General features: G+C 39.7%; 1 protein-coding gene across 7 annotated transcripts in view; it reads left to right on the top strand.

Moving 5' to 3' along the window:
* The window catches only part of ARL15 (ARF like GTPase 15), a 412891-nt gene that overhangs the window by 241758 nt on the left and 146580 nt on the right, over positions 1–24553 (top strand). Inside the window, exon 6 of one of the 7 annotated variants that reach the window (XM_086678751.1) lies at positions 1181–5478. The exons of the other annotated variants lie outside the window; for them this stretch is intronic. Coding sequence (XP_086534877.1) covers positions 1181–1234 — 54 coding nt within the window. The 3' untranslated portion in view covers positions 1235–5478. Of the gene's footprint in view, positions 1–1180; positions 5479–24553 lie in introns of those variants that run through there. 7 annotated transcript variants of the gene reach the window in all.

Here is a 24553-nt window from a genome sequence, read left to right as displayed (position 1 = left end):
AACACTCTTTCTCGAGCTTTGGATTTAGTACATCACACAACACAGAAGTTGGCTTCAGAGTTGGAGTCGTCTTGTATATGTGGTGAGAAGTTCAAAATTACCCCTTATTTATACAGCCTTTGGCAGTTTAGGCAATGCATTTTGTCACCTGTTTGCTGTCTTATGAAGAGCTGGAAAGTTTATGAAGAAATAGAAAATATGACTTTGAGCCCTTGACATTTTAAAATAAATGTACATATTGTTAGTGACAGATTGCTAAACTTGGCTTTAGACACTTAGCTATGTTTCTTGCCAAAAGTAATCCAGATGTGCATAATTTACCCGGCTGCCATATGTGCACTGACATGTCTTTCTATAATCAACTGTCTGTTCAGTATGGTTACAGTTAAATGTTCTTTTTTATCAACAATCTTTTGAAATAGCACTAGCTTGATAACTTATTTTGAATTTAACAACTTCTCAAAAAGTAATGCGCATCCAGTTTGGCTTTAAACCTAAGTGACCAGTCATGTTGAGTATCTAGAAAAGACATTGACAGTCCAAATTCTCTGGGGCCCTATGTATTTCAAGGGTGAAGAATCTAGGATCCCAGCATCAGTATGATCCCATTTTGCTGAGTTTCTTAGAGTGGAATGGAAGGTATAGGTACCTAATTAAATGTTGTCAAAGCAATGAACAATGAATAACATCTCTAATGAAGTAATTCCTTTGCAAAAAGAAGTGGGAAAAAGAAATCTTGATTTGGGATGAAATAAATATGTCAAAAGAGGACATTTTATTTCTTTCACTAACTCGGTATCTTTTGTGCTATGTGCTGGCGACATTTGGGACTTTCCACCTGAGTTAGGGAGCAGCTGTCTTGATTGCCAAGCCATATTTTTTTTGTTGTTGTTGAAGAAAGAAATTAATTTCTAGAGAAATTTTATAGAGAAAAATTTTCTGGAGAATATATATGGTAGGGAGCATTACTGCTCTTTTGCCATTTTTTAAACCGATCGTTAAGTGTCAGTGTGGAGAATTTAGACTACATGATGATCGCGTTGCCTGAATGATTGCACTATCCCTGAGAGATAGTTACCTTGAAACCCTGTCCTTGTTCTTTGTACTGACACTGAGCCACTAGCCTGTCTAGACAGGGGTTTTGTCAACCATGTGTGTCCTTGTTTGTGTTTGTCCACAGCTGCAATTAGGTTTTTCACACTGTCCCCATCTGTGGAGGCTGGCTGCTCAGTGACCTTGGCCAGTGCAAAATCTGTTGAAGCCCGTGTGTGGAGGGAACTCAGAGCACAGATGGTAGCACTGATGATGGGGAACCGTCGTGACTGGTGCCTGGGCTGATCATAACCAACCCATCCCGCCCGCAGTATGATTTTAAGAGAGGTGTCCTGCAACCTACAAGACTCGGGTGAAAACTGGCTCCGCGTTGGCACAGATGTCCCGACAAAGATGAGAAGCATCGGTGGCATTCTTGGAGGGAGGTCTCTTCTTTATCATTATCGTAGCCAATGTGTAGCTCTTACTTTCTAACCAGCTACCACTTTCCCCCACTTTCCCCCACTTTCCCCTTCCACTTCTCTAGAGTTTAGCAGGAGGTTCTGAACACAAGTGCACCAGAAAAGCACAGAGGCCTATAAGAATTCCAGGTTTCCCAGTCTGAATGCTGCAGCTTGGGTCTGGTTTTGAAAACAGAGTATGCGTTTGAAAAAAAAAAAAAAAAAACAAATCTGATTTGGACTAAACTGTAACTGTTAATGTACCCTGCTTGAGCTCACCTGTCAATTTGGAATCTTTGGGGCATGATTGGCAGTTCTTCTTCGCAATTTTGAAATGTTCAAGTTCTCTTCTACGAGCTGCTGACCATTTTTTATGATTAAAACATTGGTGTGTGTGTGTGTGTGTGTGTGTATGTAAAGATAGTTGTATGTTTTAACTTACATATACATATACATATACAATCATACAACTAATTTTTAGGTGGAGAATTAGCATTGCTATCGCTAGTCCCACCACCATCTATTTTTGACTTTTCCTTATTTTGAATTAATAAATATTTCCCAAATTACTAGATTCATCCAAATTCAAAGAACTTAATTTTTTTTTTACTTGCAGTAATTTTGTGAATGTCATGTTATTTCAGAGGCCCATGATTCTTTTAAAAATTATGTATTACTACTGAGGCACCTGGTGGCTCAGTCAGTTTAGCGTCTGACATGATCTCATGTTTTGTGGGGTTCGAGCCCCATGTCGGAGTCTCTGCTGTCAGCCCAGAGCCCACGTGGGGTACTCTTGTCTCCATTTCCCTCTGCCCCTCCCCCGCTGGCGCATACACCCTCTCTCCAAAAATAAACGTTAAAAAAATTATGTATTAATACAACATTTTGGAAATAACAGTGACAACAGCAGTAGTAATTACAGCAAATATATATCAAGCCTGTACATGGTGCTGTTCTAACAGCCTTACTTGGCTCACGTTTCTAACAACCAGACGAGGTGAGCACCATTACTGGTCTGACTTGACAGATGAGGGTGGTAAGTCGCCTAAAGTCACAGAGCTAGGAAGTGGCAAAGCCTAGCTAGAAACCAGGGTGTGTGGCTCCAGGACCCGTTTCCCTAATTACTGTCTCCAACAGTACCAATATTGACATATCAACCTTAAAAAGAGCCTGTCCAGGATGTCATAACAATGAAATGGCCTGATCCTGATAAGTATTTCTATTTTTTATACTTGGGAAATTGCGATTAAGATCAGTATACCTCAGGATCTCCTGTCTGTTTAGGCTAATGCCCCCGTCTGACAATTTGATGTCTCTTACAGGATTTATCTCACCTGGCCTCCCTGTTGAAGCCACTCTGTAGAACTGGGACCAATGTCATATAGTCAGTCGTTCATTCTTCTAGCAGCTTACAAATTAGACACACAGAACCAGACCAAAGACATAGTCTGTTTCCTCAAGAATTTCCCTTAGAATGGCCCACATGGTCATGGCTGATCTTCCATAATTGTTGGGCAAATTGACTTCTGGAGACTATTTTGGAGGTGTGTGGAATTGTCCATACTGATTTATTGACTTGTAATTTTCTGTTTCTCAGCGTCGGTGTAATCGGACCCACTAGTTGCATCTTCCCTCTAGCTGCCCAACATCTAAAACTTCTTGTTTTGTTTCACTTCATACATTTCCCATACTCTACCTCCACTCTTGTTTCCTCTCCAATTTGGTAAAATGGAAAGAAAATAGTTGGAGATGTCCTTGGTTCAGGCCCTAACTCTACCCCTTTTTTAGCCAGGTGACAGTAGGCGAGTTCTCTGAGCCATCATCTCCTTCTCCACGAGGCCCACATTGAAGATAGAATCAGGAAACAGTGTCAAGACATGGTCTTGGCCCTTGAAATGCTGACATTTTAGTGGAAGATGTAGATACATAAACATTACAAGCAAATGATGAAGTTTTACAGAGGTGGCCTGTGCCACGTGTTCTAAGAGCTTAGAGGTGGGTAATAAGTTTTGGTGAGTGAATGAATGTATGAGTAAAAGTTGAGAAAAGGAGCTGAAGTATGCAAGACTTCTTGTCAGGAGATTTGTCACAACCCTGGCTAGCACAGAGAGTGATTTTATAAATGTTCATTTATTCACGTAGTATTGATTGCCTCCTACCATATGGCAGACAAAGTGCAATTTGCTGCAGATGACAAAGGCCACGTTTCTTGCTCAAGGAAAATAACCGAATTGTCCATTGCTCTGAATATTAAGTAAACACACACACACACACACACACACACAAAACCACCTGCATTTTTTCTGGTCAGATGCTGTAGGATAAACACTTGATACACTGATGAGACCTTCCTGCTGTATCAATAAGTATATTTAAATAGGTAGTCGCTTTGTACCTGTTTATTTTAAAGTCTCCATTTTGATGTAAATGAACTAAGAAGGTGAGTATATAAACAGCTTGCAGACGAACTCTCATGCCTGCGAGCCAAATGTATATACCTAGTTTTGTGAAACCTTTCATCAGATCATCTGTTAGTACAAGTAGTTTAGTTCACAAATAATGCATAGTTTTTAAGCAGGTGCTACACAAGTGTAAGTTTTATGCTTCTATTTTTTTGTCACAATGATGCACATACTGGAGAAAATTGCCGGGAAGACTCTCTCTTCTCCTCTCTTCCTGAAATGCAGTGTAAATAGCATATATTGTCAAGTCTTAGTAATAATAACATTCATGAAACATGACTTCCTCAGAGGAGTGAGAAAAATATTTTGATGTTTAGCAAATGCTATCCCAACAGTGGAAGGGATGCCAATTTCCTGTTAGATGTTAAATCAATCATTCTGACTGCAAGTAGTGATTGAGCAAACATGGCCAAATTTTAATCTATAAGTAATTTACGTCTATTCTTTTTTGTTGTAGTTTTCAGGAAATCTAAATATTTAAAAGGAAGCTGTTCACAGGTACCTGGGTGGCTCAGTTGGTTAAGCATACTACTTTTGGTCTCGGCTGGGGTCATGATCTCCCAGTTTGTGGGTTCAAGCCCCACATCAGGGAACTGCTTGGAATTCTGTTCTCCCTCTCTCTCTGCCCCTCCCCACTTTTGCACATGCTCTTACTCTCTTGCTCTCTCTTTCTCTCTCTCAGAAAAAAATAAACTTTAAAAACAAAAAAGGAAGCTGTTTAATAGACCCTATTCCAATATCCAGTACCCATCCCCCATATTTATCATAATCAGCTGTGTTTGTGATTAGTTTCTGTGATATTTTGTCAGTAATATCTTGCATTTGAAAAAAATTATAAAACAACACAGCATTATAAAAATGTGGAAAATAGAAACAAATTTATAATCCCATTGCCTAATACAGGGTTCCACAATCTCTGCACAATTGATAATTGTGGCTGGAGAATTCTTGCTTCGTGGGGGTTGTCTTGTAGGATGGTTAGAGGCATACCTGTAGCACCCCCTGAGCTTTGACAACAGAAAACCCCTCCCAGGGGTGCCACGTGTCTCCGGTGGCTAAAACTGCCTCTCTACCATTTGAAAACTGTCCTGATACGAAGCTATGATCAATTAGGTTGTTCCTGTCAGTTTTTCATTTACATATAGGTCCTTTCATGGAGGTGTAATAGAGTGTGTTCATAATGCCATATTCTGATTTTTATGTCATATAACAGTTAAGCATTCTCTGCTGTTAACGAGGTATCAAAATTATCACTTTTTAATTAGCCCCCTTTTGAATTTTTTATGGATAACATGGCAAATAACATCTTTGTGCATATGTTCCACTTTAAATTTTGCTCTTAAAGTGTGCGTTCTGTTGCTTGTGAATTCTTTCCCTACTTTTTCTGTTAACATATGGAGGCTTAGGTTTAGGTAAAATGGAACCAGAATGACTCGAGTTATCTATAAATTCTAAGGTCTGTGCCCTTATAAGACTGGAGTGTTTACACATCCTGCAAGGTGTCCTTCTGAGGGAGGGCTGGGGGCCCCCCTTTCCTCTCACATGCCTCTATTTCCACATGTCCCCTGCTACAGGAGAAAGCTCAGGCTTTGGAACCAGACAAATGTGGATTCATTCCTGCTGCAAACACTACTAGCTTTGTGATTTGAGGCAATATACACTGTGAAACCTTCTCATCTATAAAAAGAGAGGAAACCGCCTATTACACAGAGCTATTGGAACACTTAGCAATAATGTTTTAAAACATCTAGCAGAATAAGTACTCAGTAACTGACGGCTAAAAGTAGTATTAATAAGAACAGTGTGGCTTCTTTTCCTTCTTGCTCTAAGCCAGCACAGTCCAAAAATAAATGCAGGCCACAAGTGTGAGTCATAGGAGTAGCTTAACTTTTCTAGTAGCCATGTTAAAATAAATAAAAAGAATAGGTGAAATTGTAATACTGTCATTTTAGTTAGGTCAGTATTTCCAAATACTATAATTTCTGCATGTAATCAGCATTAAAAATCATTAATGAGATGTTTTATATTCTAAGTCTTTGAAAGGTGACATGTGCTGTGATATGAAATGTGTTTTTGCACTTACAGCACAACCCAGTGTGGACCCGCCACATTTCAAGCGCTCAGTAGCCAGGTGTAGCTATAATGGCTATCTTATTGGAAAGCACTGCTGTGAGCAGTACTTGGAAGATGCCAGGTTAATACGTGTGTATTATTGACAAATCAATTGTTATTAAATACAATAGCCACGTCTCCCTTAAAGATCAAATCGTTCCTCAGATTTCCTTTTTTTTCTTTTAATGTTTATCTTCAAGAGAGACAGACAGAGACAGAGCATGAGCAGGAGAGGGACAGAGAGAGACTGAGACCGAATCCGAAGCAGGCTCCAGGCTCTGAGCTATCAGCACAGAGCCCGATGCGGAGCTGGAACTCAGAAGTCATGAGATCATGACCTGAGCCAAAATCCGACGCTCAACCAACTGAGCCGCCCAGAAGTCCCTCTCCCTCCCCCCCCCGTTTTTTTTTAAAGCAGGACACCAAACTATTAAAACTCCTAAATTTCACACTGCCCTTCTCAATTTTGTTTAGTTCTATAGTTGTCAGTAGGAATATCTTACAGGTACTGTCACTTGAATGTGGGTTGTATCTTAACTTGCTATTCAGTTTAACGTTTGACTCAGTTTATCCAAACATTACCATTCAGGTATTTATGAAGCGCAGAATGTGTGCGGGCACCATGCTAAATGTTGGCTTCTGTTAGCTCTTCGGTACTCCAGAAACTTCCATGGGCAGTAGTAATATTATCCCCTTTCCACATGAGGAAATTAAGACACAGGGTGCCCAGATCGCATGCCTGAGATCACACATCTAGGAAGTAGAAGAGTTGGAATAAGAATTCAAGAAAACTGTTGTACAGCTTCATACCCTTACGGAACTGCTGTGGTGCTGGCTTTTTCCTCAAAGCTCCTTTCTTTCAACACAGTCCAATCATTTGTATTTGTCCCATTGGAATACTTGGTCAGGACTTGGTATTCCCAGTAGATGGTCACATCTCCTGCAGAATTTTCCTCTGTTGCCCTAAAATACTAAAAGCGGTGATTTGGTTGGTTAGTTTGTCCTGGAGGTCTGGGAACTGTCAGGGGAGTGAGTCTGTGGGGTCATAGGCCACATTCAGTCTGGATCATGCCCCTTGTATCCTTTTTGCTGAGGAATAACCCCTTCCTCGGTATTTCAGTATCGGATTGGAATACTTCTTTCTTCACTAGCCCACTCTAAGTTCAGGGTGGAGGGAGGGGACACATATGGGGGAGAATAGTGCCTGGTTGTTACACGGCACCCATACACTGTGTTGTGGGAGAAAGCGCGGCCTCCGGATTTCTGAAGCAAGTCAAGAGACAGAAACGTATTATGCGAGTCTGACTCACTGAGCAGAGTGGGCCAGATAAATGGTGGGAAAACCCAAAACCAACTTTCCTATGACCTTCTGTGAAATTCTGCTTTGCGCCCTAAGAAGAATGTTAAAAATGATGTGGTCGGAGTTGGGAGAGCTGCAGCTGAGAGACTGTATTGGAAGGAGAATTTCTAATTTTAAAAGGAAGCTCGCTAACCTCATAGCCACCGCTAATAGCTGTATAAATATTAATAAAGCTTTAAACACCTCCCAAATTAGCTTTATTTTTATATCAAAAGTGCAAGACATGGAAGTGGTAATTTGTGTTAGTCCGGCAGACACAAAATTAATTGAGATAAAAACAAGAAGTAGCAGGCAAACCCTTTGGGTGACAAACTAATGAGTTCTCCTGACTCAGGCGGTTTCTAGTGAAACATCATGACAGGAACCGAGTTCCCGTTATTGAGCTGGGAGGCTGTCCTATGGATCAGTGCTCCTTAACAATCGTCAAAGTCATAAAAGAAACTGAAGTCAGGCTCTGTGGCCTTGTCACTTACCAGTGTCCTGGGAGGAACAACTGCACCTCACCAAGAGCCTTGATTTTCCTGTCCTGTGGGGGTATCAGGTGTGCTGTTCCATGTGGGCCTATAAGCCGCACAGTCAAGACAGCAGAGTGTGGGCACGACGAACCCAGGGAAGCACGGGGTAAAGAAGTTCGTTGGCACCTCCAAGTTTGGTATGTGTTTCCCAGCACAGTTGAGCAACACATTGAGAACTGACTGCAGTCTCTTCACGTTTTCTCGGAAGTATCAACCTGTCACCCGACAGACTCGCTGACTTGTATGCAGCCCATAGTCCTTCGAGGCCTAGGTCAGCTGCACATGCCAGGTGCCACATCCTCATGATGCCCTGACTTGTGCAGGCTTTGTTATCAGCTGTGATTTGTTGTTTAGTTGTTTTTTTCATCCTAACATCCTCTGCTTCGTGTCGGATGGGTTTCTTTTTGAAGTTATAAAATGATTCTACTGTGAAGGGTTAAGAGCTAAGGAAATGAGATTGCACAGCTGGGAATTAGAAAAGAAGATAACAGTCAACCTCCTAGGAACTGTGGCCTTCTAGAAACCATGACTGTATAAGTCCCAGATTTCTCTACCTTTAGCCACTGCTACAATTTGTATCCTTCGGTGACCATTTTATATCCCTCGTGGTGTTTCTTCTCATGGGCTTCCCTTGAATTCATGACCCCAAGATCAAGAGTCACACGTTCTGACTGAGCCAGCCAGGAGCCTCTGTCACCCCCATTTTTTCACCCTGGACCCAACGTGTCTGTTAACCCAGCCTTCTAGCCAGATTTGCTTCCAGTATAACCTGATAAAGGGTATCGATTGCCAAGAAAATACGTGTTCATCATTACCAAAGGTCCAAACTGTGAGCATAGCCAGTGTTCTTTTCATGCATTGAAATATGTTTCTTCACACAGTTTGAGCTTGAAAAAGAACTTTTTAACTACTTCCAATTTTTGGTTAGAAGTAGAATATGAAATACAGGCATCAAGTTTCCATGCACCTTTTTTTCCCACACATTAATAACTACCATCTAATTAGTAATGCTGAAGGTGCCAAATGACTAACACGGATCTTTTAAAAAATCAACCATACAATGAGACAATACTTCTCAGAAGTATTTGAGACATTACTATAAAGCCAAGTCTCCTTTAATTACCCTACTTGCTACTTCCCACCATCACTCCCTAGAGATACCATATTGAGACTACGGTATATATCTTTCTAGAACCTTCTGTGTGGTTTCTCATGTTTTACATTTATCCAGAGAAAATGGAATCTTGTTTTTTGTATCTGTGTTTTTGCATAAATGCTGCAATACCAGTACATTGTGATCTTCTAACCAAGTGATCAAGTAAACGAACAGTTCACAGCAACGTCTAAATATAGTGGGTTAGGTTGTCAATTGGAAATTAAAGTCCATACACTATGTTGAATGCAAAATTTGAAAAATCCCTAAGGACCCACAAGATCCATTTGAACTGATCTTACAGCATATATCCAACGTTGCTTCCCCTCACAGTGAAGACGCTATCAGAAGGGAGCACCTGAACAAACAAGAAAGAGTTCCTCTAAGTTTTGTGGATCTATCAGCCTTTAAAGCTGCCCCACTGTCATTTCTTAGGAAGCAGCCATGTTAGGTCATTTGGCCAATTTAATAATCCCTGTGTTTCCATTAGGCTGAGACAATGGTGATCTTTATTCTGTACAAGTGAAAAAAAAGCAACTTAAGTATAGATTAAGGAAGAGCAGAGGGATTGTATGAGTGGCTAGGAGATGACAGAGTTCTATCAAGACTTTTCTTGAGAACTTCTTGGACTGGATTTAAAAGGAATGCGTTGTGATGATGTAAAGGAGTGTGTTATTAAGATTGTTTTTTCAAATGTATTTAGAACACAGTCACATCTCATCGACACCACTGCTCCCACCAGCATTTCTCACATGCAATGGTAATGGTCTCTGACCTTCTCCCTGATCTCCCCCACTCCCCCCTACCCCTTTGCTCTCCCATACTTTATTTTCTCCAGTAACCTGAGGAAGCTTTCAAAGATGGACGTCAGATGATAACTCCAAAACTGCCCATGGCTCTTCATGGTAAAAACAGAAGCACTGTATAATCTGGATTCTCCCACTTCCTTGGCTTCATCTTCTAGCATTTCCCCTTTAGCTCCATCAACTCCAGCCACACTGCCCTCCTCCTGGTCCTTGAACTGGATAAGTAGAATCTCATCTCAGAGCTTTGATACCTGCCATTCCCTCTGCCCAGATATCCCCATGGCTCACTTCCCCACATCCTTGAGGAATTTTCTCAGCTGTCACTTTATTAAAGAGGCCTTTTCTGATGCCCCTTCCCTCAACCACTCTTCTTTACCAGTTTTTTTTTTTTTCCTACATAGCACTTCTTCACATATCACATATTCATTTGGTTTTTTTCTTAGCTCATCTCATGAGAATATAAGCTCCTCACGAGAAGGGTATCCATTTTTTTTTTTTTTTTTTTTTTTTTTTTTGGTCTGCATCAGCCAGAATGATGCCTAGTGTAAAGTAAGGTTCAATAAATACTTGCTTAATTAACAATCCGTGTAAACCAGCCAAGCTAAAAATTGAGAGGGAAAAATGAGGTATGAGGTTCGGAAATCAGTCTTGGATAGGACTAAGGGAGCCAGTAAATAAGAGGAGAGGGAGGTAAAATGCCACTGCGTATTCTTTACAGTTTCCTGACATCTTCATATATTATCCAATTATAGGGATTTAGAGACTGTGCTTTAGATGATGACCTACAACTTCTGTCTGTCGGGGCGATTGTAATTTAAGTATGCTACTATTTCATTAATGAGGGTTGAGCCCCTGTTTAGTAAATAACCAAACACTCTATAGAGAGAAGAACATGATGGGAATAGAATGTTCTTTTTAAAAATATTTTTAATGTTTATTCATTTTTGAGGGGGGGGGAGGCCGAAAGAGAGGGAGACACATAATCCGATGCAGGCTCCAGACTCTGAGCTGTCAGCACAGAGCCTGATGCGGGGCTCAAACCCACAAACCACGAGATCATGACCTGAGCTGAAGTCGGACACTTAACTGACTGAGCCACCCAGGCACCAGCCCCTAGAATGTTCTTTTTAAATAGTGTTATAGTTCTGTGTTAACACCTGCTTCCTCACCTTGAAGTTTGTTGCCAAACTTAAGGTGTTCATTTTTGAAGGAAAACTGTTTGATAGTCTTCTAGAGGCTTCAGAGAGAACATTTGTTTCTTTAGGATCTGCTCCAGGAATATCAGAAAAAAAAAAATACTAGGAAGTTTAAAGACAAGCCAGTTAGAAGAGAGGGCAAGATGAACAGTAATTAGTTTCATAAACAGAGATCCTGCATTATTTTACTCATTGATATTTACAAGGTACTGTTCCTACTTCAGGCTGACTATAAGTCATTTTTCCTAAAATTTAATCTCCCTTTTAAAATTGTTTCTGTCTTCTTTTCTGTGAAATAACATTTTTTCTTCCAGAACTTTCTATCTGCCAGTCAATTAATTTGTCATTGTATCGTTCAATTGTGTGCTCATCACCACCACAGTCAAGAGCCTAGATAAGCATTTTCTCATTTAATTCACAAAATTCTTTGTAAGCTAGATATTTATTGTCCTCTTATACTCAGAGGAAATTGATGTTTAGAACATTTAGTAATTTTCCCAAGGACACTTAACTAGTAAGGAGCAGAGCCAGGAATCAACATAGGGTGTGTGCTATACTGCACACTGTGGGGTCTCTCCGTCACGCCACACTCCTTCTTCAAGAGGCCAAGTGGCCTCTGGAATCTCCCCTAATCTCCATTTGTCAGTTTCTTCATTTGTAAAACTAGGGATTTGAACCAGATGTTCTTTAGGGTCCGTCTCCCTTCTCTCACCGCTCTGTTCATGGCCATTATTATTGGTAGTGGCTACCACTATTGAGTTAAATTCTTTACAAACAGAACTTATTGAAGTCAATAACCGAATGAGTACGTATCATCATCAAGTTGCAAGTGGGATTTGGAGTGGTTAAGTGACTTGCCCAAGGCTACTAAGCTTTCAAATGTAGAAATCCTACGTCAACCCAGGTTTGGGGTCATAACACTGCGTTAATTTGTACTGTTTCTACACTATTGCCTACTTGTTTTGTGTAATAAGTATAAATTGGACAAATGAGAAGAATCTTCATTGATTAGACAAATATTTGTTGAGTAGTTATTGCTGGTCAAATTCTGCTAGGTCCTGCAAACCCAAAGATGAACAAAGTTCTATCCCTGTGCCTAGGGAGTTCAGTAGTGCATGGGGAAGGGGAGGTACACAGGGATAATTGTAATACAGTGTGAAAAGTACAATAATAGTGCCTAAATGGAGGGCCATGGGAACTGGGGAGATGATCAGAGACATGGGCACTGAGAGGTGCCACATACGCTATGATACCGTTTAAATGAAACGTCCAGAACAGGAAAATCCAGAGAGAAAAATAAATTGGTGGTTGCCTAGGGCTGGGAATGGGCGTGGAAGGAAACGTGCGTGATTTCTTGTGGTGTGATAAAAGGTACTCTAAAACTCATTACGGTGATGGTTGCACATCTCTGTTGAATATACTAAAAGCTATTGAATTGTGTACTTTAAATGGGTGAATTCTGTGGTATGGGCATTATATCTCAAAACAGCTTTTATAAAAAAAAAAAAAGGCAAGTGAGTGTTGGAGAGAGTGGGATGTTTAGGTAACTGAGAAGTTTGGTGCGACTGGAATATAGGTTTCAAGGAAGTGAGATAGGTGTAGATTGCAGCCCTTTGGCAAGGACCTTGTGCATCAGATGAAAGCCTTGACGCATTTTCACCCCACATTGTTGTAACGTTCACCCACGTGGCTGTGTATAGTTCATATGTTTCACTTTTGTGTAATATTTCACGATGTAATTGTGTAAATATACCACGATTTACTTACTCATGATCTGCTCTGGGACATTTGTTTTGTTTCTAGATTTTGCTCTTATAAACAATACTGTAATAAACTTTCTTATAATCCGGTGTGAGTCTCAGAAGACAGTGTCAAATACAGTGCTATTTTTATAAAGCTCAAAAACGAGCAAAGCTTTTAAAGGTACACCAGCACACTTGTATAAGACTCACAAAACCAGGAAAGAAGTAATAATCACAAAGTTTAGCATCATGGCTTTTTTCAAAGGCAAAGGGGCAGCAGGTGGGCAGGGAGAGAGGGGAGGGAAGGAACAATGGATGGATGCAAATTTACAGACGATGTTCTAGTTATTTTTGTTAAGATTTTTTTTAATGTTTTTATTTATTTTTGAGACAGAAAGAGAGCATGAGCAGGGGAGGGGCAGAGAAAGGGGGAGGCACAGAATCTGAAGTGGGCTACAGGCTCTGAGCCATCAGCACAGAGCCTGACGTGGGGCCTGAACCCACGGAGTGTGAGATCGTGACCCGAGCTGAAGTCGGATGCTCAACTGACTGAGCCACCCAGGCGCCCCGTTAAGATTTTATTTTTAATCTCTACACCCAACATGGTACTTGAACTCATGACCCGGAGATGAAGATTCACACGTTCCACCAACTGAGCCAGCCAGGTGCCCTAACAATGTTCTAGTTCTTGATTGGATGGTACATTCATAGGTACTTTCATAGATACATAAGTATTTATCAAAATCAACTTTAAATTTTAGAATGATTTTTAGATTCACAAAATTATTGCATAGATATTACAGAAAGTTCTGTATCTCCCATATCCAGTTTCTCTTGTCTTACCTTAGCATGGTACCCTTGCCACAATGAATAACAGATGTTGATGCATTGTTATTAACTAAAATTCATAGTTTATTCAGACAGATTTCCGTGTGTGTGTGCGTGTGTGTGGTGGGGTTTTTTTTGTTTGTTTTTGTTTTGTTTTTTTGCCTAATAGCTTTTTCTGTTTCTGTAGCCCATTCGGGATACCAAAGTACACTTACTTAACATGTCTCCGTAGGCTTCTTTCAGAATGTTTCTCAGACTTTCCTTGCTGTGTTGTTTTGGGTTTCTTACTTGTTTTTGATGACCTTGACTGCTTGGATGCTGGCCAGGTATTTTATAGAATGTCCTTCAATAGGAATTCATCTGATGTTTTTATCTCATGATTAGACTTAGCAGAAAGGTAACAGTGGTAAAAATGCCACATCACATCATATCAAGGGTATATCCCATCAACATGTCTTATCGCTGTTGGCATTATCTTTGATCCAGTGCCTGAGGTAGTGTCTGTCAGGTTTTTCCACGGTAGTTATTCTTGTTCCCTTTCCTACTGTCTTCTTTGGAACAAGTCACTGTGCAGAGCCACACTGAAAGAGTAAGGATTTATGTTCTACCACTTTAAGAATGGAGTATCTGCATAAACTACATGGAATTCTTCTGCGTGGGAGATTTGTCTCTTCTCCCCCATTTTTTAATCTGCCCAATTATATCAGTATGGACTTGGATATTTATTTCATACTTTGGGTTACAATCTAACACCATTTTGTCACTTGAATCGTTTCTGGTTTTAGTTGGCAGGATGTCCCTTTGACATACCCTTGTCATTGTCAAGTTTGGGAGGTATTGGGGTTTTTGTATTTTAGGGCTTTCTTTGGCAATTCCTAAATGTCTGGCAGTCCAAAGTGCTCCACACTCGCCTTGTACAATTCCTATCCCAGCCCTAGAATCAGCCATTTCCCTAAGGAGCCCTGCCACGTTCCTTTTATTGGAGAGTAGACACCAAGACACCAAGGTATGGATCTGGTGTGCTCATTGCTCTTGGAGCATTGTTGCTTCTAGGCCCTCTCAGTTGATAGATCAAGGAAATATGCACACAAATGTGTATACCTGTAAATATTTTTTATATATAACCTTCTGTATCTCTATTAAGCTAAATATGAGTTCATACTGATTCAGCTCTAATTCATTTCTAGATGAATCATTTTAGCCTTTTATCCTTGCTTGTATATAACCTTCATCTCCAATGGTGAGAGACCTGGCTCTCACCATCCATATGTTTAATCGTTCAACTTCAGTATACATGTAGAGTGGTTTCACAATTATTCATGTATACCCCTACAAGAAACAATGTTATTGACTGGAATGTAGTTCCTATGTACAGTTCCTTTTGATTTTAGTCTTCCAGACTGTTTATTTCCAAAGGTACTTAAGTCAGCACCTTATGCCTTTATACCCTTTAGTGAGGTTGTTTCATACGCTCTAAATACATTCAGATTCTTTTGTCACTTTCTGCACTCCATCCTAGGATCCCTCAACCTGCTGTTGGATTTTTTTTTTTTTTTTTTTTTTTTTTTTTTTTTTTTTGCATGCATTAGAATTTACTCTGTCCTGTAAAGTTCTATGGATTTTGACAACACTTAATGTTTTGGAGCTACCTTTACAGCAACCTGCAGAATAATCTCACCTCCACAAAAAATCTTCCATGTTCTACTTAACTCTACCACTCGGAAAGGGGCAGCCACTAATCTTTACTGCCTCTGTATTTTTGCTTTTTCCAAAATATCACATAGTTGGAATCATACAATATGTAGCTTTTTCAGACTGGCTTTTTTTTTTTTTTTTTTAACTTAGCATTATGCATTTAAGATTGACCCATGTCTTTTCATGGTTTGATAGCTCTTTTCTTTTAATATTCCATTGTATGGCTATACCCATTTATCAGTTTACCTACTGAGGGGCGTCTTCGTTGCTTCCAGTTTTTATAATTATGCATAAAGTTGCTGTAAACATTTGTATACAGGCTGTAGTAGGAACTCAAGTTTTCACATCAGTTGAGTAATTACCTAGAAGCACGATTGCTGGGTCATATGTGAAGACTATATTTAGTTCCGCAAGAAACTTGCCAAACTGTCTTACAAAGTGGTTATACCATTTTTCATTCTCACTATCAATGAATGAGAATTGCTGATGCTTTGCATCCTTACCAGGAATTGGTGGTCTTAGTGGTTTGGACTTGAGCCATTTTAATAACTGTGTGGTGATATCTCCTTGTTTTCTTTTGCATTTCCTAATGTCAATGATACTGAACATCTTTTCTTAAGTTTATTTTCCTATTTGGTTAGGTGTCCATTTGGATATTCTGCCCACTATTGCTTCTATTCCTCCCTCCCTTCCTCTGTAATTCATAGATGTGGCATGTATTCTTTTGTTTATATCAAATAATAAAGTAAAATATTAAAACAAGGGAGCAGAAAAAACTTTGAGCCTAATACTATAGGTGTAAGGGCAGATTAGGTTAAGAATTCAGACTTAAAAAAATCAGACTTCAAGCTCTAGCCTTGCTATTTACTAGTCTTGTGACTTTGGGAAAGTTATGTAATTACTCAGAGTCTCAATTTCTTCATATTTAAAATGATAATGTTAATATCTATCTGACCTGTTTTTGTGAGAATTTAATTAAAACAACAGGGTTAGGTAGAGTTCAAGCTAGAGACTTTACCCACATACCACATTGGATATAAGAAATAGTGATTTCCCCGGGGCGCCTGGGTGGCTCAGTCGGTTAAGTGTCTGACTTCGGCTCAGGTCGTGATCTCGCAGTTCGTGGGTTTGAGCCCTGTGTCGGGCTCTGTGTTGACATCTGCAAGCCTGGAGCCTGCTTCGGATTCTGTGTCTCCCTCTCTCTCTGTCTTTCCCCTGCGTGCCCTCTGTCTCTGTCTCTCTTTCAAAAATAAATAGAGACTAAAAAAATTAAAAAAAAAAAAAAAAAGAAATAGTGATTTCCCATCCTGTCAACAAGGAGAGCGTACTCATTCATTAAACAAACGTTAAGTGCCCATTCTGTGCCAGGAGCCGTTCTCTGTATGTGGAATATATCCATGGGCCTCAATGTGGTGGGATTTACCATAGTCTTTTAAACCGGATTGTAATATTTACACATAATTTAGAAAACGAACTTGAAGGGAGAAAAACGGAAGTCAAGAATTAAATTAGTAGACTTTTCTAAAGATTCAGGCACAAGATTATAAAACCTAAAAGCTAGAACTGGGCATAGAGAGGAGGGACCAGCTGAGAGAGGTATCTCAGAAACAGAATCCAGTTGACATGGAGATTATTAGCTGATTATGGGTAAGACAGAAAGTGGTGTTAAAGATGACTGGCTTTTTCTGAATGGGAGATTATAGAACACTGGTTTATAAAGGAGCAGAGTCACTTAGAATGTTTTGACAGTCAACACAGCTTTACACATATGTACTGTCCCTATCCAAATTTTCTTTTGTAAAAACTCTTTAATTCAGAAGTGCTTATGCCCTAGCAGAAACATCTGAAGAGAAAACTAAACCCTCAAGTCAAGGGGGAAAACTTCAAGATTAATTTCCTGTATTCATAGCCACCAAAAATGTTCTGCGTTGATTCTAATAATTGTGTTGCTGAGCTTTTTCAGAGACGGCACAGTATCCTTGCTTGTCTAATAAAGTTGGAAGGTAAGTTTTTGTGCAATGGCACGATTGGCTCAGCAGCAAAAAGAACTGCACAATTTCATCTCCGATTCTAAGCTAAACAGAGCCGAGAGATAATTCCCCTGTGTGTTTATAAGGAAGAGTTAAATCCCTCCCAGTGTAATGTAGCACCAGATCGAAGTAAACAGACTCTGATTTCAGTGCTAGACACAGCCTTAAGGCAGAAGAAATTACACTGTCATACAGAGGATATGTAGCTGCTGCTATTTTGGTGCCTGAGTTCTTTGTTGTCACATAGTTGAAGGCAATCCAGATGAGGAAGAGTGTTAACCGACAAAAGGAGAAAATTCCCCGCACATGGCTAGAGGGATGTGGGGGAAGAGAAAAGATGGTACAGTGCCATCCGAACTCACCAAAAAGGGGTCCATTCCAGAAGTCGCTGGCTTCACCTTGTCTCTTCATTCTTCTTGGAAGCAAGCGTTCACAAGGACGAAATTCAAGCTACAGTTTAAAAACTGTATTTCATCAGTTTATCTGACATCATAGAATCTAAAAATTACTATTGTTCCTTTAATCGGATTAGGGTCCAGTTGCTTACAAAATAAGCTTAAGAAAAAATGGAACACCCACTTCCTTAGGTTTCTTAAGATCTCTGTTATTTAAGAAACAGCATAGTATTTGCCTCTATATATCTTTATCTTTAGATGTATATGTACACGTAGGCAGTTACCCTTAAAAATCAAAGAGCTATTCTGAGCAGGCTTGGTATAAGTTCTGCCACTCAAAATGAAAGGAAAAAAAAAAAGAATACAAAATAGATTCTGTATCCCCAACAATATGGGGATTCTGCTAGATGTTGAGTATGTCTATTCCAGTTATGTGTTCCAGAAATGGGAGAAGAACTTCAGATTGGGTTTGGAGATACACTATACCCTCTGTAAGACAGACCTAAGCTAAAATTCCATTGATTGCCTCTACTCTGATTATTGGGCCACCAAGATAGTTTTGGCTTCTTAGAATTCATTTTAGTTCAGAGCCACAGTCCAGTAATCTCTGAAAGGCCTCATATTTCCTTTTCCACATTGTACAGTCACCCTGATAAAAGGCCAGTTGTCTCTTTGGGGAAGACTGGCGGGGCGGGGGGGGCGGTGGACAAGAATATAAATGACACAATGTAGAATTTTGACTGCAAGGTGATTATGAAAGTATATTATAAAAACATGGGAAACAAAACAAATCATCTTTTCCAAAGTAATTACTAAAAATAAGACATGAACCGGGAGAGAAAGATGGGGGATAAATTTGGAAATCACCCTAGCATTAGCATGATAAGCAATGCTTCTCTCTGCAAATAAAAATGCAAACTCAGTTATAGAATACTGAATTAACTCGAGATAACAGTAAATGCATGATCCATGCTGTGTCTATAGTCTTCAGTCATGAAGACTTTATCCTGGTGATTTAGTTTGCCTTGAGTGATTACCGGTTGTAGTAAATGTTGTCTTTCCAGCAGCTCGTCCTCAATATTTTCTGAGAACAGCATCCCATATCCTTTTGGGGCACTTCTCCTTCCACAATATTTTAAGATTCTGCTTTACTGTCAGTTTCAGCACTCTACCTCCTGGCCACAAATAAGACCAATCAGAATCCTTTCCTGAGATTTTATTCAAAGATGTTAGGGGTCTCATCCTTCTTTGTGATGGCTAAGCTGCTGGCTCCCTTCTTCCCACCTGCCCACCCCCCTTCCCCCATGTTGAATGGAGGGAAACATTCAACATGCAGTAGGAGAGAATGAGGTCAGCACTCAAGAGAGAAACATGACTAAGATATTGATTAATTTTGCCATGCTGGTATTAGTCTAGCGCCATTGATCTCTTTCACGGTTATGTGAACTAATCAATCTCCCTCAGATTGCTGAATCTTCCAGTGGAACTGCTGACCAGTTGTGCTTAATGCAGTCCCTCAACACCAGCTGGCTACACTATGCTTCCTGGGATGCTAAATTGTTCACATCCCTCCCTTCTTCAAAAAAATCACCAGGGCCCCTGGTGGCAAGAGCACAGACTTTGCTAGTCAAGAGTCTGAGGTGGTCGTGCTTCTACTAATGAGAGGGTCTCATCACCTTTAGATCTCCTGATCTAAATACCCAGTTCTCTGGGTTATTGAGATACTGAAACATGACAATGTAAACGATATAAATGTGAAGCACTGTAGTGGGCCGGACACCGTAGCACTCGCTGAGAATGTCCAGCCTCCTGCATGTGGCTGCCCAGGCCGTCACACATGTAGGTGACCTGCTGTGCCATCCTCACTGTCCACTGCTCTCCTAACTAAACTGTTGTATCCAGGCCAGCTTACTTGTCATTCTTCAGCAAGCCGTACGTTTCCCCTCCATTGGGCTTGCTTCCTGCCCTTTATTCATCTATCGAAATTTAGCCCACTAAATTTAGTGATTTTAAAATCGCTAAAATCAACCCCATCTCTTCTATGACTTTTTTTTTGACTGACTGGTCTAAAGTGATCCCTTCCTTCTCCAAATCCCTGGACCGCTCTACTGCCTGTATCTTTAATCTGGTAATTAGCCCTATAATGTCTAGGTCTTTTCTGTTTTTCACTCAAACTGTTATACATTTCACATTATTTTTTATTATCAAACTCTTTTATCCTATTTTAATCTAATTGTATGTTTCGGGTGAGCAAGCACACTTATTTTTTTGGTCTCTCGGGGGGCTTACTACCTAACGGTTACACAGTAAGAACATTGGAGTTAGTCATTCTTTATAGGTCTGTTTATTCTCAATCTCCATGGAAACCATGAACTATGTGAAAATGTAGATATTTTGAACTGTTCTCTTTATGACACATATAATCTTACTCTAATAGGCAGGCACCCTTGCATGAGGAAAGGAGTCAGTCTTACATTATGCAGGAAATATCAATCAAGTAGGACGAAAAGAACTATAGAAATTGCTTGGACCTACAAAGGTGATTTTTGTTCTGATTTTAACATTTCCTTCAGGTGAGTTGGCCCTTTGTATCCCAGTGAGCAGTTACACAGAGAAATAGTGACTCCGTCTCTTCCTGACTGAGAGGCAGGATGCAGAACTGAACCTGCAATCTTGGCAGATTTCACTCAGCTCCCATACTCCTTCTGTGACAGAAAGACTAGCCAAAATGGAAATAATGACCAAGTTATGGTGGGTTTTTTCTCCTTGGCCCCTAACCTATTTACTCTAAGGTAAATAACCTGTATTTTATGTGTAGCAAAACTGCTATCATATATTGCCTTCAACAATATGTATCTGATAGAAGCTGTGAATCACAATTTAACACCTGTCACAAATGAATACAACACAGAACTGGAAACTTCAGGAGAATTTTGGAGTTTGGTTTGACAAATTTAGATAGAGGTTATGTAGAAAGGATGGTTTCTAGCCACAGCATTCTTCCTAGCTAGCCTTTCAAGCAATTTGCTTTGTTAGGCAACTGTAGTTAATAAAGATCTGCTTCTTGTTCTGTGTCCAGGGAACTACTTTGTAATACCGGTGTTGGGGGTAGAAATACCACAATTGGTGCAAGGAAGCTGTAGTGGACCAGGTTTGACTGTTTCCCAGCAATTACGTTTCCAGGAACATGATGTAACTTGTGGTATAGCCAAATCTTTTAGCTAACAAGTAGTGATATTACGGGGGTTACTGCAGTCATTCTGAATTATTGAGGAAACTTCTAAAATGTGTTCTTAGTCTGAAATTTGGCTTACCAAAATCTTGGCCAGAGAGGTGCATTTTAAAACAAACAAAACCGAAAAGGAAATTTTAAATCCAAAATTGCCTTAAATGTATTAGAAGTAATTTAAAATAAAGTTATGTCAAACTAAAAGGAATAGAAATTTGGAATTGTCAGACGTTTTATTATGTGATATCAGCTAATGTTTGTGGAGATTTTAAGAACTTAATGTTAAAGATTTTGCAAACAATGGATAGACCAACATTTTAAGACATTACAGTAGCATTACTTAAAATAGCCCAAGAAAATGATTTGGGCACATTATATTTTATAAGTACAGTGTACCAGTAAGGATACTGATGTTTTTTTCCAATTGCATCTTTATTGAATTCAAAACGTGGCTTAATCTAAGGTGACTGGTTTCTAAATTTAAAATCAAAACAACTTGGAATTAGAAATTGCAGATTTGCAGTCTATCCAAGTTATGAGCATGCAGGAAGCTTTTGTATATTAAAGGCATATATTATATGCTAAGTAAATTTCATGAACAAATAATACATGAATTAATGAATAAACAAATAAAAGAACCAGTCAAGATGCAACAGGGATGACCATATAAAATTTACTGGCACTCAGAGACTGAATGATTTTAATGTTTCCATGGTTCAGTCATTGTTTATAAGATGGAAATAATAGATTAACCTTATTTGCAGTGTTGTATGAAATGAAACAACACACACAATATGCCTAACAATGCCTTGCCCATGGTAGTGTTCTTTTTCTCTACAATGAAAATGGAGCCTTAATTTAAAAAAATAAATTCAGAATCTCTTTGCTATAAGTGGAAAGAGACATTTAGAGAGGCCAATCTAATCGGCAGCTCCTAATTTCCATGATTTCTATCATCATGTCTATAGAGATCATTTCCTAAAGGAAATTTCCCTCCCCTACCTCTCTCCTTGGTCACAAGCTCATACTTGTAAGGCAAGGATTATGAAAAGTGTGCAAGGATTACGAAAAGTGCTCAAAAAAGTAGGGAGAGTATTATCATAGTTACTTTTACAGCATACTCTTGAATCTTGAATACAATACTGGTATGCGTGGATTACAGCTTGAAAATCAATGGCTTCCATTCACTCAAACTTTTGTTGAGTTTTGACTGTGGTAATAGCAGGAGTGATAAAGATAAAATAAGGCCTACCCCTGGCCTTGGGGAGCTAATTGCATATGGGGCAGGCTTGTCCAATATTAGCTATTTTGCAAGGTATAAAGTGCTAGAAGAGAGGCATGGATTAGAATGGGAGCAGAGAGAGAGCAAATAATTCAGCCTTAGGAATTAAAGAAACCTTCATAGAAAAAGGTTGCAATTGTTTGAGACCCCTGAAAGATGAAGTGGCATCTGGCAGGAGGGGGATGGGGAAGCTGAGGGTGGGTGTCTGAGGCAGGAAAGCATGGGAGTCCTAGAAAGAGTGCTGTTACACATGAGCATGACGGGGTGTTTATCTGTAGCAGTAGTTTTTTAAAGCTATACCATTTTAAACTGAAACCTTATATAGAATTCCACATGGAAAAAAGATAAAAACAAAGATGCCTTTTTGAAACAGGGAGAAAGAGCTGGTATCACAGCTGCAGGCTCTGTGACCTCCCCACGGTAACACAGGAGGGCATTCTCAGGGAAGGAAGAAAAGAGTGGTTAGGAGACCGTGTAGACCAGGGCTGGAGGCCAGAATATGTCACTTTAGACAGACTGGACTTCTTAAGTCCTCCGAGGGCTTAGGAGTCACCAAACATTTTTAAGCAAGCAAATAGCATCGACTCTATCAGAAAGAGAGTCCTAGGCTTTCTGTGAAGTGGATCAGAGTAGAGACCTGTTTGTTAATCAGGTATTCCGAGAGTCTAGATGTTAAAGGAAGTGCAGGAACTAATTTGCCTAGATCTGAGTTCTGATGTAGGCTCCTTCTCTGCCTAATTGCCTGACCTTTAAATGAAAGAATCTTAGATTCAAAAGCAAACTTCCACGTGTAGTGAGGCAACTACCTTCCTACTTTGGGTATCTCCTGAACAACGCAGCTGATAAATGACCAGACCAGTGTATGGCCTGGAACGTTTACATGATATGAGACACATTGTATTAGGAAGAGTCTCTTTCTTTCTTGGTAACCCTAATGGCATTTAAAAACCTAAATAATAAAAAACTTAATTTTCAACTAGAGCAAATCTTCTGTTGGGGATTTTACCGGATGAGCTCTGAATATTTATACACAGCCCTCAAATTTTTCTCTGCCTTTTCTGAGGAAATCCTTCCAGCGTTCAGACTGGTTGCTTTCTTATTTGCCCTCCGTAGATGCTATCTGTGAAAAACTGAAATCCAGAGATGAAATGAAGTCTTCAGAGGAATGGGGCTATCCTTCCTCTTGATTTGGAAGTACTGCTTCCTCAAGAAGCATATGATTGCAATAATATTTTAATAGCCAGGTCATCGTTACAGCCTTTCGTCAACTCAGTAGCCTTCAGCGAGTCTGTTAACCCATCCTGTCCAAGGGCCCTCCAGCTTCACAGTAGGGTCACACCTGCCTCCTGTTTATGGTAATTATGGATAATATGATGTTAAATTAAATTTACAGGCAATGTTGTACTTGAAATTCAAGGTGACCCAGTTGTTGTGCAGATGTAGTTTTAAGAAAGACAAAAGAACCATTGACAAGAAAGTAATCTGTATCAAAAGCATATTAAACAGCTTCTGGAAAAAAAAAAAAAGACATGTTTCCTAGGATTTTGCATTCTGTGACCCTTACTACTTTTGTTTTAGCAATAAAACATTTAGCCTGACTATTCTATAAATAGATTTTCAATTTATATTGCCAGGTAATACACAATTTGATGAGAGTGAAGATGCTTTTCCTGAGAGGCTAGTTAATTGGTTTATATATTATTGTCTTGTATGTGTCTCAGTTTTTCCCTTGGCTTCCAAGCCTTTGAGGCGAACGTTACTTTCTCCAACAGAATATTCTCTTGGCTGACTTCAGCAAAGGAGTGACCAAGTCTGCTCTACATTCATTGGCAGTGATGTTGCAGTAATCGGAATAAAATAAGGTCTTTGGGAGAATCTGGCTCAGACAATAGGAGTTACAAAGTAAAAACACACAGATCCTTACTGTTAGCCCTCTTTCTACATGCTTGGAGCTGAACAACGTTTGACAATCACATGCCAGTGCATTTTATAAAACTGAGCAATTTCCCTGCCTGCTTTAGATAAGACCCTCCCCCCTTTGTATTATATCAGTGACATCCAAAAGCTTTTAGAAGCTACTTGGCATCCTTCACAGGTAGTCTTAAAGCAGTTACTGAACTTCGTAACAACATTGAAGCTCTTGGATGTGGTGGTAAACTGTGTTCGGCTCTGGGGATTTAAAAAAAAAACATTACAGATGCAGTTATCAGCTCTCCTGTGATCAATCTTGTTAAAATTCTGCTTCTTGTGTCCTG

The sequence above is a fragment of the Puma concolor genome, chromosome A1, assembly GCF_028749965.1.
Source record: "Puma concolor isolate L17-30 chromosome A1, mPumCon1.1.hap2, whole genome shotgun sequence".
Classification (NCBI taxonomy): domain Eukaryota; kingdom Metazoa; phylum Chordata; class Mammalia; order Carnivora; family Felidae; genus Puma; species Puma concolor.
This window is presented reverse-complemented; position numbering and strand designations above follow the sequence as displayed.